The sequence below is a fragment of the Botryllus schlosseri genome, chromosome 10 (assembly GCF_051294905.1).
Source record: "Botryllus schlosseri isolate E-star chromosome 10, Bs_hap1, whole genome shotgun sequence".
NCBI classification, from domain to species: Eukaryota; Metazoa; Chordata; class Ascidiacea; order Stolidobranchia; family Styelidae; genus Botryllus; species Botryllus schlosseri.
This window is the reverse complement of record NC_137245.1, coordinates 25,846,373-25,871,003: the sequence shown is the minus strand read 5'-3', so window position 1 is coordinate 25,871,003 and position 24,631 is coordinate 25,846,373. Positions and strand designations below refer to the sequence as shown.

General features: G+C 40.3%; 1 protein-coding gene across 5 annotated transcripts; it reads right to left on the bottom strand.

Annotated features, from left to right (window-relative positions):
- Positions 1–14: 14 nt before the first annotated feature.
- LOC145447981 (arylacetamide deacetylase-like 3) lies at positions 15–24,631 on the bottom strand. 5 transcript variants are annotated; one of them, XM_080326291.1, is made up of 9 exons: positions 22,829–24,631; positions 22,621–22,762; positions 22,302–22,373; positions 21,383–21,446; positions 21,191–21,324; positions 20,107–20,296; positions 19,934–20,044; positions 19,323–19,524; positions 15–382 (listed from the first exon to the last, which is right to left on the bottom strand). In XM_080326291.1, exons 1-9 carry the CDS (start codon positions 22,964–22,966, stop codon positions 212–214), a joined length of 1,224 nt encoding a protein of 407 aa, XP_080182417.1. In that variant the 5' UTR covers positions 22,967–24,631; the 3' UTR covers positions 15–211. The 5 variants fall into 5 exon arrangements, with proteins under 5 accessions (XP_080182417.1, XP_080182419.1, XP_080182415.1 ...); XM_080326293.1 differs by lacking the exon at positions 19,323–19,524 and adding an exon at positions 1,906–2,107 and having other exon boundaries at positions 22,829–24,059; XM_080326289.1 differs by lacking the exons at positions 19,323–19,524; positions 19,934–20,044; positions 20,107–20,296; ... (3 more) ...; positions 22,621–22,762; positions 22,829–24,631 and adding exons at positions 1,906–2,107; positions 2,918–3,028; positions 3,099–3,288; ... (3 more) ...; positions 4,857–4,998; positions 5,061–5,265.

Here is a 24,631-nt window from a genome sequence, read left to right as displayed (position 1 = left end):
TTAACACATGCAAGCCATGTATAAGTGATTTATTTCAATAGGTTGGATTAGTCGGCAATTGCAGTAATAACATCATCGCTTATTAGCCATACTCTGGGATTCATAATATGATGATAGAAAGAACACAGTAGTTTCATTGTAGTATAGTTAATTTTTCATACAGTGTGCATTGTGCACTGTACACTCTTTCCTATATTTCTTAATTATGTTGTCAGCAATTCTGCGCCGTCATTGCCACCACATCCAACATCTCATTCACAGCAGAATCCAACTTGTCGTAAGAGAAAGAGCCGTAAGTACTAAATATTCCGTGGACGCCGAATTCCCAGTTGGTGAAAGATGAATTCAATCCGAGACGCTGCATCCTCTCGTGTAAAATGACCTTAATAAATACGGGTTGTTACGCGGGATACAGGACCTCGATAGTATGTCTTGATTACGAAGTCGAACGGGATTCGAAAAATATCCAGGGGGTAGGAGAACCATGGTTATGACATAGTAGAACACGATTCTGCGTGGATTCAAGCATCATTTTAGTGTCATGCAAGTCGATGAACGTAGCAGGTGCGTCTTACTAAAGCCTATACCGAAAGTGACTTATGCTACAAGTCTGCAGATCAGGAATGATAAGGAAAATCGGCCGCCTGGCGTAATAATGACCAATAGTATAGAGTCGAAACACGACGAATACCAAAAATGACAACAAGTCGTTGCTTTCGCAATTAGTGAAATTGGTGTTGGCGTATGCTTGCCAAGTCAAAGGATAGGCCTGAACCATATTTTCAGAATTCAAAAAGAGGACATTCAGACCATGAATACTTTGCGGTTGTCTTCACTCTTGCCAACAAGGAATGATCATTTCTAACGGTATCGTGAAATTGTTTACAGGAAATTTAATTGAAATTATATGCAACCGTCAAGATGCTCAAAACTGATGCAACTAGTACACTGTTTCTTTCTTTACACCATTGTGACTGTATCAGAGAAAAATGCGTTTAATATTTGTATTATGGACCATAATGCATTAAAGTTAAATTGCACGATTTTTAACTGGTCACTACTTCGGTTCTACAATCCTGGAAATATACCAAAACATTGGTACTGGACGAACGTTTTAGCACCATCAATGTCAGCGTTTTTCTCTGCCAGATAATTTACGCATAACTCAAACGTTAGCCCACTCGTGGGCGTGCATTTGAATTCTTCAAATGAATGCAAATGATAACTTCAGGTTGCCACACACGTGAAAGGGACCAGTTGCTTCGGAGATCGTCGCACAATGTTCGAAAGAACAATCAAGGGCAATTTGTTGGGAGTTCTTTTTAACCAGCAATTCAGCATATTTCATGGCTACATTACTTTTTTGTAAATAAGTACAAAGTCTCCCATAAAAGTCTCGTTGAAAATACAAGCAACTTTAAAAATGCGAAAAATAGTACATTTGAGCGTCCTCGGTAGCTAATGCACTTATCTTCAGAAAAGAGGACAAATCCTTCTAAAAGAAATATTGTCCCCTGCCGTAGGAGGCAAGGATGATGTACACTGGACTAATGTAAGCTAACCGGTTGGAGAAGAGATAATTTGACAACCGTCAAATAAAACGTGACGAAATCAATATCATTGAAATGGAACTCATCCAACGCTGATATAGATCGTATATGCGAAACCGAACTTTAGAGTCATAACGATAGCCTGCAACATTCGTAATATATGCATTGTTCGCATATGAAGGTCGATCGTTATATTATGTACGAGCATGTGTTCAAATCTCAAGTTCAATGAAGTTAAATAAATGTAATCGTGAACAATCGTGATTACTTTTCCACGTAATCAAAATCGTAATTGAGTGCCGAGAATAAATCGATTGCATTGATGCTGTCAACGTCCCATGTTTGCAGTACTCACTCCGTCGTCTCGCAGAGGGTCGTATTCACATGTCAGGATATGCGTTTTAGGCAGCAACGAGAGAGATGCGTCATCCGCTGCGAGAACTGACAGCCTCGTGTCTGTTGCGATGTCTTGGATTTTTTTGAGATTTTCACGAAGCGTTTCATATCCCTCTTCCGGGACTATTTCGAATTTCTCGAGATACTTTCTGCTTTTGTATCTATAACACAGAGGAATTTATATGCACATTATATTTTTTTGGTTGTTCAATTGCAATTGAATACTGCGCAGCATGAAGTCATCTTTTGCTTGACCATACAGACATAGTTTATTAATGAATATTTCATCAATTCAAAACTTCACACGATTTCGATAGAATGAAAAGATGGAGAGCAATCGACAGGACTTGGAGTAGTCAATCGAACCCATACCACGGCCAAGAACAGCGGTTCCCAAATTGGAAGAGTGGTGGAGGCGAGGCAAAGTGTTGAAGTAAGAATAGTATGCAAACAAAACTACTTGATTAAGTTGGTACAGCTTACTTGAATACCATGGAAAAGTAGATTGGCAATCTCACTAATGACCTCTAGTCTTTATGGGACTATAAAGATATGTTGAGCTTGATAAAAGGCCATGTACGTTTGGAAATCACTAGCCTAGAAATATAAATAACAGGCACATGTACTTGTACACTGAATTAAGAGTACTTGACGATGGCCAAGCAATCAAATGGATGCGACATGTTGATGTTTATTTAACAAAAAAATTAGTGTTTATCGCCTATTGGTTTTTGCACCACAATCTTAGAATGCGTATACAAAGACATGCACCATACGGTAATGGCATACAATGATGACATGTCTCGGAAGGTGCAATAGAAATATTATATCACGGTCCGATAATCTGGAGCGTAGAATGTGACGCGATTAAATTGGTCGTATAGCTATATGGTGTTATTAGCAATTGCTAACACAGTGACTGTAAAATCGAAATCCCAATAATCTTCCCGATAGACTTCAATGTAGCTTACCTTGCGGGCACCCTCTTTTCGTCTATTCGATCTAAAATCGCGGTCTGGGTATAATTTTCCATATGCGCGTTTTTCAGTAATAGCGGTGCCAACTCCAAATTCTGCCCATATCTATAAAACATCAGTGAACACGAGACATGAGCAATGTGTTGTGTCGATAAGCGAAGCCATTGAGTCGTACCCGATGTAGTTCAATATAAAGCTCGTGATAAACCAGGTATCCAGCATAGGTCCATTCGGATTTTGCAGGTAACTTGGAAGTCTGAAGTTAACTATCTGCAGCGTCGGGTATATCAGATTTATCATACACAGAGGATTTGGCGTTTCCTCTTTGCCCAGAGACAATGCCACAGCGGCTGCCAGATTTCCTCCTGTATCAGAAATTCGACGCGATTTAATGTACATTTGTACACCGATAGCTGGCCAATATTTCACAAGGTGAAAAAGAATTCATGAAAAAATTTTATTGCTAAGAATAATATTTCAATGCTTAAAATCATTCCAGTATAGGACAGAACGTCATTGACTTCATTTCTATGACAACACTCAATACACCCACTGAACATTGCGACATATGCATCTGTTACGGAGATATATACCAGGGGTGGAGTGATCTCTGATTTTTTACCTTCCCACGAAAGCGCAAAGCGTACACGAAAGCAGAACCTACTACACAACCCTGGAATATATCTCCATAAGGATTGTTGCATTTAACTCGTTTTCACACTTTGAAAAGGGTGTGAAAATGACCCTCCGCACATATAGTTCCGAGAGCCGAATTCGCACCGATCAGCTATGGTGGAAATCTAGTTTATACACCTAGACTTCCCACTCATGTAGGAGTATCTTTCATAGTCGGTATTTATCTGGCTATATGAGAATAGCTTTTGCTCTGCGATTTTTACCACATAATGGCGTATACCCGCACTGTCTCCTGCTAACACCACCTTTTTGGCATCCACGCCGTACGACTCGGAGGCCAGGAGTAGCCCTTTAGTTACAGCCAAGGCATCATCGAATGCTGCGGGGAAGACATGCTTCGGTGCTAAACGATACCTAGATGTGAATACAGAGATGGTCAGCAACGAAATAGTTCTACTTTTGCAAAGTATACTCATGTTGGGTTTCATTAACTTTTCACTATTGTTACATCATTACATGTTGATCTACTTTAATCGTGATTGAACTGTCAAACTATACTCACTTTCACTTTCAAAATAATTCAAGTACAAATTAATACACAAGTAGGTTCGTATCACTGACATGAGTGAAATTCCCGTGACATCTCGGGTGAGAAGACATTTTACGGATTGTAATTTCGAAAATGTCACCGATTTCTATCGCTATTTTTTCATTTTGCAGAGATGTATGGTCGAAAAAAATCAGCGACGTCTTGTCGAAATCTACTTCTTCAAAGTAGTTACGGACGTGTCATACGCTACTTTTTCTTGAAGTAGTTTTGTGGTGTTCCGAAAACCACTTCTTATGCTTGGAATTTAGTGGAGATGTATCGCATATCTTCTATTCTAAATTGATGATCAGTATATAGCCACCATCAAACAATCTTACTCCGGTACAATGACGAGCATTCCCGTCCTCTTTGCTATCGCCATTGACGATCCAGCGTGAGTATCTGGTACAGATACAATGTATGTTAGCGTAGTTAAAGACGAAAATATGCACAATCCTAATGTAAGGTTAGGCTATATATCATTAACAGAAAACCGCCATGCTATAAGAATTACCAATAAACATGGTATATGTATAATGTCATTGGTCTCACTTAACAGGAATTATAGTTACTTATGGATCCAATGGTGAATCCTCCTCCGTGCAGATATATCATAGCAGGGCCAAGATGTTTTTCTCCAAATCCTGGAATTGGATATAGGACTATGAAAAAAATCAATATTTTCCACCAAACAACCAAGTCCTTTACCAATAGGCTTGTACAAGGCTACTTCGACCCCGCCAATCTCAGTCCGAGAAACGGTCAATCCGCTTAAAATTTCTGGGTGATACTTGTCTCCAATTGAAAACGGATCGGCGAAACTTCCTCCGAATGCACAGTGGATTGCCGCCTACGCTTATATAATTATACTTCTTGTATTATATGCTATGCGACATGGCCTACGGAACTTACCACGGTCTTTGCTATTTCGATTGCCGAATACGCTACTTTCAAAATGATCGGGTAATCGTATTCCGGGGGAAAGGGCACATAAAACATCCAAAATAGTCCGCATGCAATCAGCACAACTACGTAAGAACACCTCACCATAGTACCTATATACTATATCCAACTCTATTGGTAATAATGAATGCAACGCACTGCTTTACCTTGATGCAAAATCAACGCGATATAATTTGTTTACTCAGACATGCGCGAATGGTTTCATTGTTTTTGCGTTTACATGAGAAAGCTACAAGTATTGAGCTATCAGACTATAGGGAAAAGCGATCGTGATGTTGCAGATCGGTATATATTTGCCCTGAGCGTCAGACGTGTGCTATCGTAGCTAGAATACTGATTGTTGAGAAACGTCAGAATATGCGGCAGGAGAGTTAAAACTCTTCAGTTGTCGATATAGCACCAAACAAACTTTATGGATAGGTATAGGCCTACTCTTTGACGTATTATTCTTAAACTTAAGTCACCTATAAAGAGGTACAGTACGTCTGCGAAAATATTTGCAATTTCGTTGAATCAACATAACTCAGCAATTGCTGTTGCCACGGGCTATTATTTATTCCAGTGCTTCCAGTCAATGGGTCGCGAATGTATTTGAGGTGCGTCGCAAAGCATTTCAAAATACTATTGTTTTCTATTTCTATCATAGAGAGTGCCACCTAATTTCTCTTGCCATTGATCCCTTACCATTGTCAGTCCAGCTTCTCAGCTGTAGCTGTAACTAAATCTAAAGCTCAGAATAGCTTGGAAACGAACGCTCCAAATGCTACATTGCGTGGGAGCTTCTTAGGTCACCAATCGAACAAAAACATTTTCCGCTAGCAGACATATGTTTGCATGCACCGTGCACAGCTGTACAATATGTATTTGACCGAACTCGATTCCACAATCAAACTACTTCCATGTTAGCGTGCGAGTATAATAATAATAATAATAATAATCTTCGTGCTAGTGCATATCGTATAACAGGGTTGTCACCAAGTCACAAGGTTCCGAGTCATCAATAATTGTTTTATAGTTTTGACTAGAGTCAAGCCTATAGTCATTCTCAATTCAACACCGGGTCAAGTCCGAGTCCGAGTCCAAGTCATGGTTAGGGCTGGGCATAATGATTCGAGTACTCGAATCTGAATCGAGTATCAATTTGGATGATTCGAATCGAGTAGTAAAACACGATTTTTTCGAGTACTGAAATTATACGCTCCTCGCAACTGAAAGTTAATTTACTAACGAGAATTATAGTTTTGACACTATTTTCCACTGAGGAAGCCTGAAACCTTGATTGGCCGTGTCGCAGCATACGAGACATATCGCAAAGCTACGAACGTTACTGGAAATAACACATTTCCGAAGTCATGATCAACCCGCAACATTGTCAACAAGTGCAATGAAATCGTTATGGTTAAAAAAATACCAAAGTATCTTTAATGTGATGGATAACATGCGTTATGTTATTTGTAGTGGCATATACGGTACATATTTGAACTTTAACATAGTGCATGTTGTTGTGACGTCATTATGAGTGATACGCGAATACTCGACTCGACTCGAAGCATAATACGTGATTCAGAATCGAATCACTCAGGTACTCGATTTTGCCCAGCCCTAGTCATGGTGCCGCGGTCGAGTCCAAGTCGTTGTTCCGTTTCGAGTTCAAGTCATGTTCAGCCCAATTTTCCAACAATAAAAAAATAAACTCCAGTAACAGTGCGAATCCCCTTTCAAGTTAAATAGCGCAATGGCGTAGCGTTCGCAGCTTCTTGGCTCATGGGATCATGGGTCCAAGTGCATTGGGCCTAATAATTCAGGGGCAGGCTTTGATATCAGAGGTCGCAGATGGACCAGGCTGACTGGTCAAGATATCTTAGAAAATGCAAGTCATGCATACATATAGTTTGGTATTCACAATATGATAATAGAAAGAACACAAGTTTCATTGTACTGTAATAGTTAATTTTTTCATGCACATTGTACACTTCTAAAGTGTAGCCTACACACTTTCTTATACTTCTTAGGCCTATATTTGTTGTCAGCAATTTTGCGCCGTCATTGCGGCCACGTCCAGCATCTCATTCACAGCAGAATCCAACTTGTCGTCAGACGCGGAACCGTAGGAACTAAATATTGCGTGGACGCCGAATTCCCAATTGTTGAAAGATGTATTCAATCCGAGATGCTGCATCCTCTCGTGCAAAATTACCTTAATTTATAGGAATTATGTTTAATAACCTGGATAGTGGATAGGACCTTGGTTGGCATCTCTTGATCACGGCGTCAGGCGTCATTGGGAAAATATCCAGTGTGTGTAATGGTAATAAATTATTTTGTATATATTTGCATAATTTGCTTGGAAAATTGATCGGTTTGTAAGGAGACAATCACTCAACTCCTCAAAATCTTCTAAGGAATCGTAATTAATTGACGAGAATTTTCCGTAATCTTTATCGAAATTGATTACATTGCTGCAGTATAATCGTCCAATGATTGCAGTACTGACCCCGTCGTCTCGCAGAGGATCGAATTCGCGCGTCACAATGTGTGTTCTAGGCAAAAGTGAGAGAGATGCGTCGCCCGCTGCGAGCGCTGACAATCTCGTGTCTATAGCGATGTCTTGGATTTTTTGAGATTTTCACATAGCGTTTCTTATCCCTCTTCTGGAAGTATCTCGAATTTATCCAAATATTTTCTTTTTTTGTATCTATTGCAAACGGAGAATTGTGCTATTTTATTCAATTCTGTCTTTACGTAATGCAGTGCATGAAAATTGCCACTTAATGTATCTCAATATTCAGAACTGTTATTTTCCGAGGTGATTCGATCACTAATAGTCAACCAAGGTCATTCCCTCAGAAAATTACTTCCCATACGTGGAAAATGTGAAGGATTTGAAGGCGGGTATATGATAAAACGAAACAGTTATTTCAGATCAGCACGAATGAAGTCTGTAAAATGGGGTTCCAATCATTTTCTACACTGAAGCCTCATTTGAAAATTGAAATAAATCGCTGACCCTCAATTTAGCAGTCTATCGAAAATTTTAATAAACAACATTTTAAGTTAAATAGGTTGCCTATATATAGGTGTATTGGAGTAAATTTAGACATGAAAATTGAACATATGTTATTTTTCAAATTTTTGGGGGCTACCAGAAAAAGGCTTATAGCGCCGGATTGGGAGCCCCTACTGTAAAGCTTGTGGCTCTTGTGGAAGTGAACGAAGCGGGTATTTGACGAGCAAGCAGAGAAGATTTACTTAGATACTAAGAATATAGCATACACTACAATTTTTACCAGACACTCATGAATAACAGCTTATACCCGCGCTGTCTCCTGCTAGCACCACCTTTTTGGGATCCACGCGGTACCACTCGGCTGTCTGGATAAAACCTTTGGTTACACACCCAAGGCATCATCGAATGCTGCAGGGAAGATATGTGTCGGCGCTAAACGATACCTAGATGTATTACAGAGGTTGTCAGAACGAATTGCTTCTGTCTTTTAAAGCATTCAAGTAATGGGCTTTATCCACTACTACTATACATGCGTCGTTGTATTTTGAACTATTTCCACTTCTAATTCAGCCGTAGTTAAAGTTAATTAGTTACACCCTCTAATTTCAATGTCTTGTCAAGTAGAAAGTAGTATGCAACTTGGTTCGTATCAATGCCATGAGTGAAATTTCCATTACAACTCGGCGAAGCAGACCATGTATAACAGAGGTTCTTTAAGTATGGGACAATAGTTTAATGTGCGTAATAACTGGCTAATTTATTTGACGAAAAATATATCACAAAAACCTTTTCGCGCATCGCGCGTTTTCTGCATACTTGATCAGTCCATAGTGTTGAGTCATCTTATCGCACACAATGTGTTACGACAATATGGCCGGTGAGGCCGGATCGTAAAAATTAATAAAGGTCTGATCTTGAGTCTTAATAGCAACCTTCCACAATGCGGGGAGTTCGTAAGCGACATCTACAATCATTTAAGAGGGACTGTGGGCTTGGCGAATAATTGCAATGGTTCGTGACTAGAAAAGGATGAAAACTACTGATGTAGTATAAGACTATACGCATAGCGCACCGCGCAATAAAGTCGGTCATGAGGATAAATCTCACTAACACCAATCGTATTGCATCAATGAATTTCGTGTGAAATATATTATGTTCGTAGAAGTGTGGAGCGTACTTGGTTGTCTGCACCTTCTCTGTTCCATACATGCACGTAAAAGCTGAGCATGTTAAAACTAAAAATGTATTTCTTTCCATGTGTGAGGCTTTGGGTCGCAACGCGTAGATAAAACTTAGATTTTGCCTAAAATCAAAGTTGATGGAGGTGGGGTGTCACCATCAAACAATCTTACCCTGTTACAATGACGACCATTCCTATCCTCTTTGCTATCGCCATAGTCTCGCCAGTGTATGCATCTGGTATAGATACAATACAGTTTCGCGTGGTTGGTCAGAGGAATATATTTATAAATCAGAATAAAACAAAGATATTAAATATCAGTAAGGTAATACGAGATATTGGGGGTACGGAATTTTAATATACATTCAAGTTCATTGCATAAATATATTGAAACCCGAAGCTTTTCGAGCTGACAGTCTTCAGGGGCAATCGTCAGCGAATGATAAATTTCGAAAACTTGCATCCAGCTACATTGCATACTACCAATTATGACGTCATAGAAACAAAAACATGAGATGAAGGCAAACCGCGAGCGCAGCTAGTGGCCAATTTTTAAATTGATTAAAAATTGCTTTCGATGACAGAAGCGCGGTTGTTCGATTTTTGTGCAGACAGAAAGAAGAGAGTATTTTCACGCGAATCTAATGTGCGCGATCTAATAATGCTCGGAACATGTTGTTTGATGCGTTCCTGCAAGCACTTGGATGTTCTTCTCACGTATCGACACCGACAATCACAGTGGCACTTGAATTCGTTATATTGCTTTGAAGAGCTTCTTGGAGGTACAGAACTTCAATATACAATTAAATAGTATATTCATATTGAAATGAACCCGAATATTTTCGGCTGACACTCGTCAGGGGTAATCGTCAGCAACTAGTAGAGAATTGGAAAGAACATTGTATATCAACAATCGTATCACAAAATATGACGTCACCAGCATGAAATTTCGAATGAGAGAGCGTTCAATGTACTATTTTTAGGTGATACACGAACTCCTTTTGTTGACAGAGTTTTGGTTGGTGTATTTTGATAAAAGTTGATTCCATTTGTGTGCCTTGGAATCAACTTTTATCAAAATACACCAACCAAAACTCTGTCAACAAAAGGAGTTCGTGTATCACCTAAAAATAGTACATTGAACGCTCTCTCATTCGAAATTTCATGCTGGTGACGTCATATTTTGTGATACGATTGTTGATATACAATGTTCTTTCCAATTCTCTACTAGTTGCTGACGATTACCCCTGACGAGTGTCAGCCGAAAATATTCGGGTTCATTTCAATATGAATATACTATTTAATTATATTGCTTTGTTGAGAAGCAGGAAGAACATCTTTGCGCGTTGCAGAAAGCAGTTGTTTGGTGGTGAACACAACGTTGGTTTTTACGTAATAATAACAGCGATCTACCGCAGAAATCAATTGCTTTTCAAAGAGTGAAGAGATGAGGCCCAGCCACTGTAAATGTATGTACAAATGCTTATACTTATACATTCTCCTCAGAGCGTGGGCTCGTTTTTGTGATTTGCTGACATTGAAATTGCTGAGTATGTTAATAGAAAGCCGCCACCCGCCATATTATAAAAATAATCAATGCTATGTGTAATGTTATTTGCCTTGCATATTTAGCTGAAATTATATTTACTTATGGATCCAGTGACGAATCCCCCTCCGTGCAGATATGTCATTGCAGAACCAAGATCTTTTTCACCGAATCCTAGAATTGGATATACGTCTGTGAACCAAAACATCTTTTCCAAACAGCCAAGTATTTACCAACAGGCTTGTACACGGCCACTTCGATTCCGCTAATCTCTGTCCGAGAAACAGTCAATCCGCTTAAAACTTCTGTGTGATGCTCGCCTCGAAGTGAAAATGGATCGGCGAAACCACCTCCGAATGCGCAGTCGATTGCCGCCTATACCATCATAATCATATATTCTCACACCCCTCTACATGCGAAACGACCTACGGAACTTACCACAGTCTTTACTACCTCGAGTTGAACCCTTTACTTTCAACATTAACGGGTAATCGTATTCTGGTGGGAAGGGCACATACAACACCCAAAACAAGCCGAATGCAACTAGTAAAGCTACGAACGACCACTTCGCCATAGTGCCAAACTGCCTATGTCAAACTATTGACAACTAAGATTTGATACATGCATGCCTTCCTCATTCCACCTTGATACAGAACCAGCCATGCATATACTTTCTGTTCGCTCCAATATGCCTGAATGATTTGATTGTTTTGCGTTTGTTTGAAAAGCTATGGGTTGAGCTATGAGATACTGGGTATCGTGATCAACCACAAGTTGCTGATGGCAGCCATCATGGTGGTGGTTGGGGTTGCATTTAAAATAAATATTGTTTAAAATATCTTGTTGTTCTTGTTTGTGGTATTCACGGTTTCTTTCGACTGTAATAGTCATGGTCATTTACAGCATAACATAACATACCATAACATGGTTGCGTCATATTTTTGATCTGAACAAGTCACGCACAATGTACAGTGCGATAAGACACAATGCGATGTCATGAACAGATAGGAGGATGCCGAACGACACGCATCAGTAGCGATCCTTTACTCTGATATCCATATCACAACAACCCCACAACAGGCCGATATTCTTTGTTTTGATTCCGTCCGTACGTGTCGGCTTGTAGCACTGCTCACTCCTATAGGCTTTTTAAGATTGGGTAGCGATGAGGAGCCTAGATAAACATCTTGAGAACGAATTGTGGAGTCGACCTAAGTCAGACTGGAACCCACAACCTATTGGCGTTGCAGCTGTGGATCATACCACTACGCTATCTCGCCACACACCGACGACAGACGCGTTGTTTGCTGTGAAATTCGCTAATTGCTGATGGCCCATTGCTGATTGGTTCTTTATGACTTATTGTTCTGAAACTATAACGTCATCTATAACAGTGGTCCTCAACCGCCGGTCCGCGACGACTTTTCTGCCGGTCCGCGAGGTAGATTAGGATTTTATACCTTGATTTCAAGATCCAAGAAGGCTTGTCTATTGGTAAAATATATAAAACGTCAAATTTTAAACTGATACAGAACTTCGTGAGGTAAGATTAGGCCCGGAAACATGTTCGATTTGACTTGAAGTTCGAAATGTTGTTCAAGCTGTCTCCGGTGACTACATACGAGCGACTCACAAAGTGCCACCTGACTCGCTAAACCGCGCAATTAGTACGATCATTCGTTTTAGAGTCATCAATTTTGTGTATAGCCAGGTATAGCTGCGTTTCCAGGTGTTTTCGTGCGGCGCATTGCACTCGTAGTAGGCTATACATCTGGTAGTAGTGGGAAAGGAGCGAGATAGCTCGACAAGGTGCTTGGTCCTACTCCTAAACGCTTCATCTTTGGATAATGTCGAAGAGAAGAATATCATTCGAGTTGGAAGGGTCGGGTAATCCGCGGCATTCGGCGCGAAATTAGCCTGCGCAAGTCAATTTTACCTCGACTCAGCACGCAGCCGACACTATACTGTAATAATACCATCATGAACATATTTAATTACGAACAAAACCCTCAAAATGTCACTCTCTGGTACAGGGGTGGCCAACCTGCAGCCGTATAAGGAAGTTTTTGCGGCCGTGGACAAGTAATTCAATTAGTAGTATGTGTTGGCGGCAGTCGACAAGAAAATTCAATTTAGGAATTGACTCCCTAATTTTTGATATATTTTAATCATTTTCGAAATTTTCTTCGCGCCGGGCTTGATTCAATGAGACCTAATTTTTCGATTCTAATTTGGTCGTAGTGCCCTTTGCAATCCAAGCCCCACAGTACAGATGCAAACAGCGGAGGAAATGATGCGCCGCCCGCATATAAAAATACCTATACTTGGAATCGTGCGCTCCTCCCGAAAGAAAATTTTTTCTGGTACGTTTGAGAGATTCCAACATCTTTCGACCCTACCGACAATCCTGATGGGAGGTCAAGAAAAATGAACACACAACAAAGTGACAATTGGCCCACCCGAAGATGCATCATCATTTATAACTTGCCCTTAATTTCCGAAAACACTCGCTCTATCAACTCAACCGACGAATCTGATCGCATTGGCCGAGAAAGGATAAATATTTGATAGTAATATGAGAAACTAAGAATATTAATGACGAAATTAATCCGTGAATAGGAAAAAAAATTTCGCGCTTCGCGCAACCATTACCGTTCCCAGTTATTAGTCATACCATAACCACTATGCAGCGATTTCGGTGCGCACAGTAAGACGATATTGCATGGTAGATTAGCCCAGAATTCTCCAGAAATGGACATGGTCAGTATAACGTGGCAATTCCACGTCCATAATTAGTTTGTTACGACAATTTCCTGAAATGCGGCGGCGAATAGCACAACGGTTGGCCACCCCTTCTCTATAGTACCATACTTGCGGAAAAAACGGCTGCATACGTTGCATTTGGGGTTATTTCAATTTTTCATTGTCCACCGGTCCGCGAGGTGAAAAAGGTTGAGAACCACTGATCTATAAGGAGATGCAGTGCCTGTGCAAAATTACTTGAAACTTTTGGTCTCTACGATATTGCAGATCCGGTCGAACTGTTCTGAAGCACGAACTTACCTATTTATTGTGATAGATAGTCATCGGTTTATTTTATTGCGGAACTGGTACACCCGAGAACATCCCATCCGAGTGGTAGGCCTACACCCTTTAAAAATCATGGTACACCCTGGGGAAGAGCCCTGCTATATATCGTATACATGCCCGTAAAATGTAGCACAGTTATATCAAAAATGCATACGATTTGATGTGTGAGGCTTGGGTCGCGAGATGCTGCTAAAACTCGGATATGGGTCGCAGTCAAAATGGTTTAAGAACCACTGCTTTATATAATCGAATAAAAGCTTGCGTTTTGGCTTATGATTACAATGTTACTATAGTGCTGCTCGCGAATCAACTCATATGTTGAATGTGGCCCGCGAGCTGAAAAGTTTGCCCACCCCTGGTCTTCGCTATAGTCTGCTATTGCGAATGCTACAGACTGCAGTTGTGTGTTGCACATGCAACTGTACCTGTATTTGACCGATCACAGAACTATATTATAATAAAACTAATGTGTTTTCTTGTGAGTGGATGCTGCATATCATAGTGCGCGTATATAACAAATATTCTCACCAACCCTTTTTGTAGTTGAATTGAACACTCCACATAAACCAGTAATCATACTGCTCATTATTCAATTCAATATCGTAACTGCTATATCCATCATACCAATCACTTACCTGTACGACGTGAGTTATAATCTGCCCAGCCACGGGCCCTTAGCATATATTACACAGCATCACCTCTGTTCAGAGTTGGTCACTGGTCAGTGGTCATGGTCAGTAACGAAGTAGGCCTACTTCTGTTCTTTCGTAGTACTGGAGCAGGTTTTGCCTACCTGCTCTGCCTTCTTATTATAGGCTGTGAGTATTAGGCTACTTCCACTTCTACTTACCGGTTTTGAATTGAATATTGAAAATCTGTACCTCCAAGAAGCCCCTGCCAGTTTTGATGCAAAATTAGTTACCTGGAAATAGCTAGATCTACCTCTACTTGAGCATATCAACGATGGCTGCTATGACCGCCCCCACCGCAGTTTTCGAAAGCGTTACAGGTTGCATTCGGTGAACGAAAGATCATTTAGTGTTGGTCAGGGAACGCCTTTGGTATTTATGGATGATCCATGGTAAAATATTAGAACGCAAGACGAATTTTTTTCGAAGAGTATGGGTCCCTTAGCCAAACTGAATTGCAGTGATGCAGTTTTTGATTGCTCCATTCTCTACATTCTTGTTTCCAGCGCGCGGGGCCTTCAACTCATTCCGATATAAATGCGACGTAAACGCGCCGACCAGACATCCCATTCCTGTTTTTTCCACCCATATCTGGGGTTTTCGAGCATCACCTGGGTTTCTGGGTTTTCGTCTTTGAAATCTGTTTTTTTTTTCAACATCATGTTCGCCAGTTTAATTTTATGTTCGAAAATCAATTCTATTAGATTATTAGACTATTAGATTATAGGACACTATATGGTAAGATTATAATGTCGACATATGCACGAGCTTCAGTTGCCGAAAATGCCGATTGACTGCTTGATTGCTGCATTATCGTGGAATTTTGTTACATTGTAACGGAATAGTCCTGAAAAACGGTTTCACTACTAAAATGAAAGGCCGTGATGTGATGGAGATTTATTGAATACCAACTTTCAGCTCGCAGAAAGTCATCTTCATAGGGCAACTCATTGGAATTCGCAACAGTTTTATTACAATTTATGTCGATTCAAGGCTTGACTGCTAGTGTCAATAAATAAAATAAGATCTTGGTTGCTTTCGCAGCTTCTTTAACGTCCACTTGCAAATAATTTTATTTATCACAAAAGCTTTCAGAGCAACGCGCACCAAGTATTTTCTTAGCAATGCGTCAAAAGGAAAACAACATATTTTTTTATATTTGCATTGTTAGCCGAGCAAAATGTACAGTATGAGCTATTATAGTTTCAATATCAAGGGCTAAAACTTATTGGTTCTATGTCAATGTGACTGTAATTAATGACTGTCAGTTTCCATTTTCTCAGCTTCCGCATAGGAATTTGAGTGAAATATAGGATTTGGGGTTTTCGGGGTTTATGTCGCGTCCATATCTGGGTTTTTCCGAAATATCCCAGTGGCATCTCTGGCGCAGACCGCAGCCTATCGCATCAAATGCATGGACTTCGTCGCCGAAGCCCGGAGTGAAACATACCAGCTTAAACCCTGTATATTGCGCAATTTATTGAAGGTGCCGCACGGCAAACATGATATTGCCCGTTTAGGCGCCGTAAATTGTGTAGCACTGTATCAGCACTTTTAGCAATTATCTACAGCTAGTTTGATGACTTCGAGCATGTCGTTGACCGCGCTGTCAAGTCTTTTATAGAAACGGTGTCCGTATGCGTCGAATACTCCGTGAGCGCAGAAATTCCAATTGATAAATGAAGAATTCAAGCCAAGATACTGCATTCGTTCGTGTAAAATAACCTGAACGGAAAGAAAACATCGGTTCGTGATATCATCGACGGTCCGCGCTGCTCAGAGGTGGTCAGTAACGAAGTACTTCTACTTTTTCGAAGTACTCAAGTAGTTTTCCTCTCCTTCTGGTACTTACTCAAGTAGATCTGAATTTCACTACTTCTACTTCTACTTCATAATTTTTTGTGATCTACTTACTTACTTTTCGCTATTTTCAGTTTGTCAAGTAGAAGTAGTTTAATCCTCCAATCAGGAAGATAGCTTGAGTAATTTCGGGGCTGTTTTCACGGAGCATCGACATTTAATTTTCAATAAAAGTTGAGTTAAGCCTAGAATTTTGGTCGCGCTGCGCGCGCAGTGAATGCAGAGTATCCAGTATGATTTAACGAAAGTATCGTTGAATATAATTTAGGTAGCGGGTGGGCGTGGTTCCGTTCACACCGCATTGTCACCCTTCTCCATGTCAAATATTTCATCACAGTAGGCTATATATCGCTTATCATAATGTTTGAACTGATGTTTCGCAATCTAGCATTTACTTATCATATCGTAATCTAGCTGTCCATGGCGTGTCCTAATCTGGAAAAGTGGACCCTGACTTTTCTTTAGTTTTAGAGCTGTTTCAGCATACCAACCTTCGAAACTTTCTGGACTAAAGACATTAAATACATGTTCCGTTTTTAGATTCAGATTTCACTTGCAATTCCCAGTACCATATCTCATATATGCCTTCAATTTCCAGAAATAAAGCTTGCAGCAAACGATACGTTCATATTGCCAAATTCATTCCACTGGAAGCTTTTCGACTTGATCTCTTCAGCAGTGAACGCCAGTAAATGAGGTTAACCAAGTTCAAAATATAGAAAGAATTTTGTCGTTGTGACATAATAATCACAAGTACACAGAGTCGCGAACGGCAGTAGAATCAGTAGGGATGGTGTGAACTGTGAACGTGAGGTTCACGTTCGCGTTCTGTGTTTGAACCTCGGAATGTCGGAAATTTAGAGGTTCACGTTCACAACAGAACCTTGGTAGGTTCTGCACTGTGAACCTTTTTCATATATTACAATCTTCACTTCATTATGACATCTTCCGTTCAAATTTATGGCATTTCAACTGTGGGCTACTCTATTCATGGCGCTGGCAGTATAAAAATTTACAGTGGACGAGCATGCACCTTGACAATCTCAAAAGTTGTACTTGCTTTGTTACAAAAGTTTGCTCGAAATATCCAGCTTAATTACCGTTTGTGACTCTCTGCTGTGAGCTTAACCCGCAATCACACAACATCACGAGCGAAATGCGTAGTTAGCAATGATACTTACTCGAACAATCAATGAGATTGATATCGTTTTCTGATGTAAAAAATCTAGCAGGTGTTCGGAGTCAATCTTGACTTCATAGGTTCACTGTATCATTAAAACCTAATCCGTACGATTGAGGTGTTGGCTACTGCTGTATAACTTGTTAATCGAGTAAAATCGGTAGCAAGTATAGAAACCCGTTTTACACTCTGCCTAATATCAATTTAGCAATACTCAGACGCCGAATACATTGCCCGGTCTGGGCTAGACCGTGAAGGCGTAAGCTTTTATTCCCTGGTAAGTCGTCGTCGAAATTGTTGGCTAAGCGACGGAAAATATTGATTATATGGGATTATTATATCCTTTGATTGCCTCAGTTGATACATTTAGCGACGTTTAAAACGCCAATATGTACCTCAGCATTGTGGCATTATATGTGGCCCGAGTCGTCGCTAGGTATCGTGTACTTGTACACTGTACAGTGTACACTGTACAAGTGTACAATGACATAGGCTATCTCTTCACTGAAAGATAGGATTGGAATTAGCAATAAGACGTCACGTAACGTCATGAGGTTCACGTTCGCGTTTACACGAACCTGAACGATTCTGTGGTTCACACCATCCCTAGTAATCAGCGCACGGTTACGGTACAGCACACACAAAATCTGCTGTAAAACTATAGATAACTGACCTACGGAGGTTAGTTATCTCTAGTAAAACAGCCGAACGACAAAACAACACTAATGGAAGATTCCCAGCGTGTAGAGATGTTCCTACTGGCGACACAATATAGCATTTTTACGGTCCACCATATTTTTGTTAACGTTTACTAATCGCACAATGTGTTTACACCGTATCCAACACACCATCTCCGTATTGCTCTTCGACTAAACTACAGGCCTTATAGTATGGGGGAGTGCGCAATACCATGATATTTTCTAAAATGTGCTGTTTGAGTAAACAGAGGATTAGTATCGCATTTCCATATCAATACTATAATTTTTATCCCATGATGTGGACGAATGCCTATCCTTATGATATATCGAAAATTGGATACCTGCTGGTATGCATCAATATGAATCAAGCTCGTCACCATTCGCATAGCTAAATTTGCACCTTTTTACAATCCATGTGAACGAATTAGGATCGTTTTCACAACTACTTACTTACTTGAGTACTTTTAAAGTCAGTCAATTCTACTTCTACTTCAAGTAGTTTTAGGTTGCTCATGAAAGAAGTACTTCTACTTGTACTTGAGTAGATTTTTTTCGTCGCTACTTCTACTTCTACTTGAGTAGCTTTCGTGACTACTTTGACCACCTCTGGCCGCTGCTACAGTTACAACACTCATAATGTATTATCGGTATCATTATTATCATTTGGGTGCAAAAGAGTGACTCTCATCGTAGACCACAATTATATTACCGGCATTTCGCTATAATCTAATTACTGTTATTCGACAACTAGAATGGTCTACAGTTGTTGCAGCCATATGCAGACAACTTCCACGTAGCAGCTAGATACTGGGAGTCCTTACCGCCAACCACACTAATCTATATAATTATTAACATTGCGTGCTATAGTGCTTTTCTTTTTTTCGCGGCGAAATGCCCACGAGATATCCGTTCAACTATGAATGTAAACGCGTTTACACTTACATTCTATAGTTCAACTTACTCCGTCATCGCGCAGCGGGTCGTATTCACACGTCACAATATGCGTTCTTGGCAGCAGTTTCAGAGCGTCGTCGCCCGCTAAGAGACTGGAGTATCGCAAATCTAGAACTATGCTCTGTATCTGCTGCAGATTGGCTCGCAGTGTGTCGAAACCTTCTTCGGGTACGACTTCGAATTGTTCCTGCGACGGCCTCAGTTTGAACCTGAAACATTTCCGTTAGTACCTGCAAAATATTCCACAAACCGAGTATATAGAAGCAATATAAATGGTGTCACATGTTAACGCAGACAGTCATAAATTCTACACGTTACATGCATGTTAGTTACATTTCATACTGTGAATATCTTGAAATGCTACGTTTTCCAGTTTGAATGCTGTTGTCTTTCAAATAAGTGGAAACAATTCATCCAAAACACACTTGGGTTAAGATTTTAAAACGCAAACGTATACCCTAACTGCGACAAATATAGGCCCTATTACAAAAATTATGTGAAATTGTGAGATTAACGACGTGATCCTCGGGGCTGTATCGATATCAAATTTAGTCTAATAAGAGCTTATCTTATGTATTAAGCGATGATAGCTGATACAATTACAGTTACATGACTTACTTTGCTGGCACCCATTTTTCACTGGCTCTGTCCAGCACTGCCTTTTCATCAAACCCATCCATATGAGCATTTTGTTGCAGCAAGGGTGCCAACTCCGTATTGTTACCAAACCTACAATAAACTATCAGAATTATAGGTATCATTCAGAAATTGAATAGAATCGGCAGCCGGACCCCATATATGATAAAGCGAAGCGTGTCAGAAACCAATTGTCCAAGAGTGGTCCGTTCCAATTCTGTAGGTAGCTCGGTAGCCGGAAGTTTACTTTTTGCAGACTAGGATAAATCAGGTTTATCATGCACAAAGGGTTGGGGGATTCCTCCTGCCCCAAAGCAAGTGCAATCGAAGCTGCTAGGTTTCCCCCTGTAAATTAGAAAGGTGCGGATCACAGTTTCTCTGACAGGGGAGTCAGTCTGGCCCGAAAGAATTAATCCTGACACAAACTGTATCATGTAATCCTATTCTGTTCCACGTTCCATCATAAATAAGGCGCGTTATCGATGAGTCATTCATTAATTGGTCCTTGTCGAAAGATATTAAACATTCGTTTGAATCAGTTGTAAAAATGTATAGGGCATTTCAAAAACGCGATTCGGTCTGGGTAATTCAAAACCTTCAAAATAAGTGAACAATAATTTCATCCATGGATTGGAAGTCAGCAATACAAAATTCCTGTACGCATGTTACGTGATCAACAATTGCATAACGTAATATTATATCGAAATATGCCTCTCAGCGTGTTGTTTCCTAACGGATTGAAATTATTATTAGGGCTGGCCAAAATCGAGTGCCTGAGTGATTCGATTGTGAATCGAGTAACATATGCGTCAAGGCTCTACGTCACATTAAAGACCATTTGGTATAATTTCGAGCATACCTATCTCATTGCACTCTGTGACAATGTTGTGGATTGATCACAACTTCGCATATGAGTCATTTGCATTGACGTGCGTAGCTTTGTATTACATGTTTCGTAGCCTGCACGCTGCGATACGGCCAATCGTGGTCTACAGCCAATCGTGGTCTACAGCCTTCCGCTGAATTCTCGTTGATAGTTTAACGCTTATACTGGCAAAGACCGCATATATTCAGTACTAGAAAATTTCATCTCGCACTACTCGAATCATTGAGCCCAGCCCTGATTATTATGCTTTTAAAAAAGTGCTTGCTCATGACGGACGATTGATACAGTGACGCATGCCCAAATTCAAACGAAACATGCACCGTAATACATTTGAGAACACTGAAAATACTCACCCGCACTGTCTCCAGCGATAACCACTTTTCGCGGATTGACTCCATAATCTTCAGCCCGCCGTATGACATCCTTCGTAACAGCTAAACAATCGTCGTACGCCGCAGGAAAGGGGTGCTCGGGCGCTAACCGATACCTGAACAAAAAGTATCCGACACGTATCAAAATATATGTATGTTAACGGAAGTTTATACTCGGGAACTATCACAAGCATCCCCGTCTTTTTTGCCAGCTCCATACTGTGAACAGCGTACGAATCTATTACAACAAAATCAAGAAAACGTATAGCGATACTCCATATCAAATACATTAGTTAAGAAACCGCTCTCTTATATGTTGATTCTTGTATATGGTCAAAAGCGTTATTCGAGCCAGAGTTCTAGATATCCCTGTTCCACCTCATTCTTGAGTATTATGTTGTGATATAATGGCCACAATATGGACTTCCGGCTGAGAACCGAAGCGCCTGTGTCTCGTGTTGGCCCGCCACAGCGATTGGGGTAGGAGGTGATGAGATGCGGAAATAAGGTTAAAATACAGCAGTACCTATAAGAGCTTCTTGGCGGTACAGAACTTCAGATGTTTCAAATTTTCTAGTATTATGTTTACGCTCTCTTCGCCCGTAATCGTAATGGTCAACAACTAGTACCCCTAACGAGGGTTAGTCGAAAATATTTGGGTTCAATTCAATATGAATATAGGCTCACTATTCAATTGTGTATTCAAGTTCTGTAGCCCCAAGCAGACTTGGACAACTAGATAATTCTAGTTGTCTAATTTCACTAAATTGGAGTGAAATGCCAGTAATCTAATTTTAATCTAATTTGGAAAAGCTGGAAATTTTCTAGTTGTCCAAGCCTGCCTCCAAGAAGCTCTTCGATTATATCCCTGACGAGTGTCAGCCGAAAATATCCGGGATCATTTCATATGAATATACTATTCAGAAGCATAAATCTACAATTCCACATAAAAGGCTTCGCGAATATATAAGGCATAACCGAATCACATAGAAATCAAACAGTTAATTGGTTGCGTAGTAGTAACGTAGCGTAGTAGTTCACTTAGCAACGCCTTTGACGGCAGATCATAGCCATACCCTATAATTATTCTTACTAATCGATCCAATCATGAATCCGCCGCCGTGCAGAAATATCATGGCTGACCCTGGTTCTGTTCTTCTAAATTCTGGAAGAAATCATAACCATAATCAGTGGTGTTATCATTTTCATCTGTTACAGTCGTACACTATACAATGCAACACAATACCACGTAATGATGGACGAGGATGATTTCGGTAAGTCTGTCTGTTTAGGTAGTATATTAAAATGAAGGTACGCGAAGTCCTATTGCAGCTTGGTACTGGGCGCCGCCTTATTTTTCCATGTCGTCACCACCAGCTGAAATCTTGCATCACTTGCAAGGTGTAACCTACCAGTAGTTTGGTATATGGCTGCTTTAACACCACCAAACTCAGCAAAAGATAGGGTTAACCCGGGGGCGACGTCTGGGTGATTCCAATCCTGAAATGAGAAGACGTCTGGTATTTGTCCTCCAAAGGCGAAATTGATGGCAGCCTGTGTGCAAGTGTGCAAGCAGCGTGTTAGTCAGTTGCGTGTATATTTAGTTACTACATCAGTTACCGCAGTTTTCAGCCCTTCTGCTGTGGACATGATTAATCGCATGATGATTGGATAATCACATTCAGGCGGCAGTGGCACGTATAACATCCAATAAAGACCGCACCCGATCAACACTATTAAGTATGTAGGTTTGGCCATCACGGCTTTCCCTGCGAATATTGATAAATTTATACTGCGTGTTATTCATAGCGATACCAATTCGTGCTACGTTTTCAACAACGCGCGTTTGGGAGTAATTGACCGTAGGAATCCCCAGCTCTTAGTACCTAGCCCCTAGTAAAAACATTTTTCGGAACGCTACAGCAAGATACAAGACTTGAAAATTACGGGCGCGTGAGAGTGCCCTTCGCCGTGAGAGTGCCATTTGCCCGGTTACGGTGAAGTAGGTACCAGACGCCGCCTAATGTCATTTTCGACACCTCAGTCATGCGTTTCGAGCTATGTAATATATATTAGATATACTAAAGAGATGGTGCGAATATTCTTGCAGGATGATGATGATGATGATGGATTTAACCCGAGTATATCTAGGGTTGCATTTAAAACAAATGGTTGTTTAAAACATGTTTTAAACACTGTTTTACACAAAAGCCTTTTTAAAAAAAACAAATTTGTTTTTTTAAAGTTGTGTAATTATGCCATAATTGTGTAAATACTTTCCAAAAACATGTTGTATGAGCCTACCGACGAGTACCACTCGATATAGGCGACGTATACGATGTGGGATGGTTGAAACCCTCAAAATAGTCGGTTGAACAGCTATTGCACGTGGATACTTCGTCATAGGAGTTATATTCACCCTATATTTTCAATTGTCAATGTCAATCCACTATGACGACACAATTAAATATTCATGATGTCATGGCCTAATAAAATAAAAATACAAACAATAAAAAAACATGTTTTAAACATGAGCCTTGTTTTGAACGTGTCTGTTTTAAATTGATTTTTGTTTTAAATGAAACCTCAAGTATATCGATGGCGAAAGTTCGTATAGTAGCACAGGGGTTCTCACCCGCCGGTCCGCTAAATATATTAGACCAGTGGTTCTCAACCGGGTGTCCGCGACTCCCTAGGGGTCGGCTAAGCATTTTCAGGGTGTCTGCGAGACCTCCAAATTTGCAAAATTATTGATAGCTTCATTTGTAGGGATGGTGTGAACGTGAGGTTCACGTTCGCGTTCTGTGTGTGAACCTCGGAAATTTAGAGGTTCACGTTCACAAACGAACCTTGGTACGAACCTTTTTTTTATATTACAATTTTCACTTCATTATAACATTTTTGGTTGAAATTTATTGCATTTGAACTGAGGGCCACTTCATGCGTTGCGCCAGCAGCACGAAAAAATCAACACAGAACAAACATGCACCTTGAAAATCTCAAAAATGGTATTTGCTTTGTAACAAAAGTTTCCTCGAAATATCCAGCATTCCTTTTGTGAATATTGAATGACTCTCCGCTGTGCGCTTGACTCGTAATCACACAACATCAAGAGCGAAATACACTACATGTAGGTAGTCAGCGAATGATGCTTATTCAACCAATCAATGAAATTGATATCGTTGACTGATGCAAAAATTCTAGCTGGCGCACGGGGTCAATCTTGACTTCATATATTTGTTTTACCATAAAAACCAAATCAGTGCGATTGTGGTGTTTGCTACTACTGTTGTAGGCCTATAACTTGTCAATGGGGTAATGTCATGATCAAGTATAGAAACCTGTTTCACACTCCACTCAATATCAACGTAGCAATACTCAGAACCCGAACACATTGTTCGGTTCGGCAGTTACGCGTTAAGG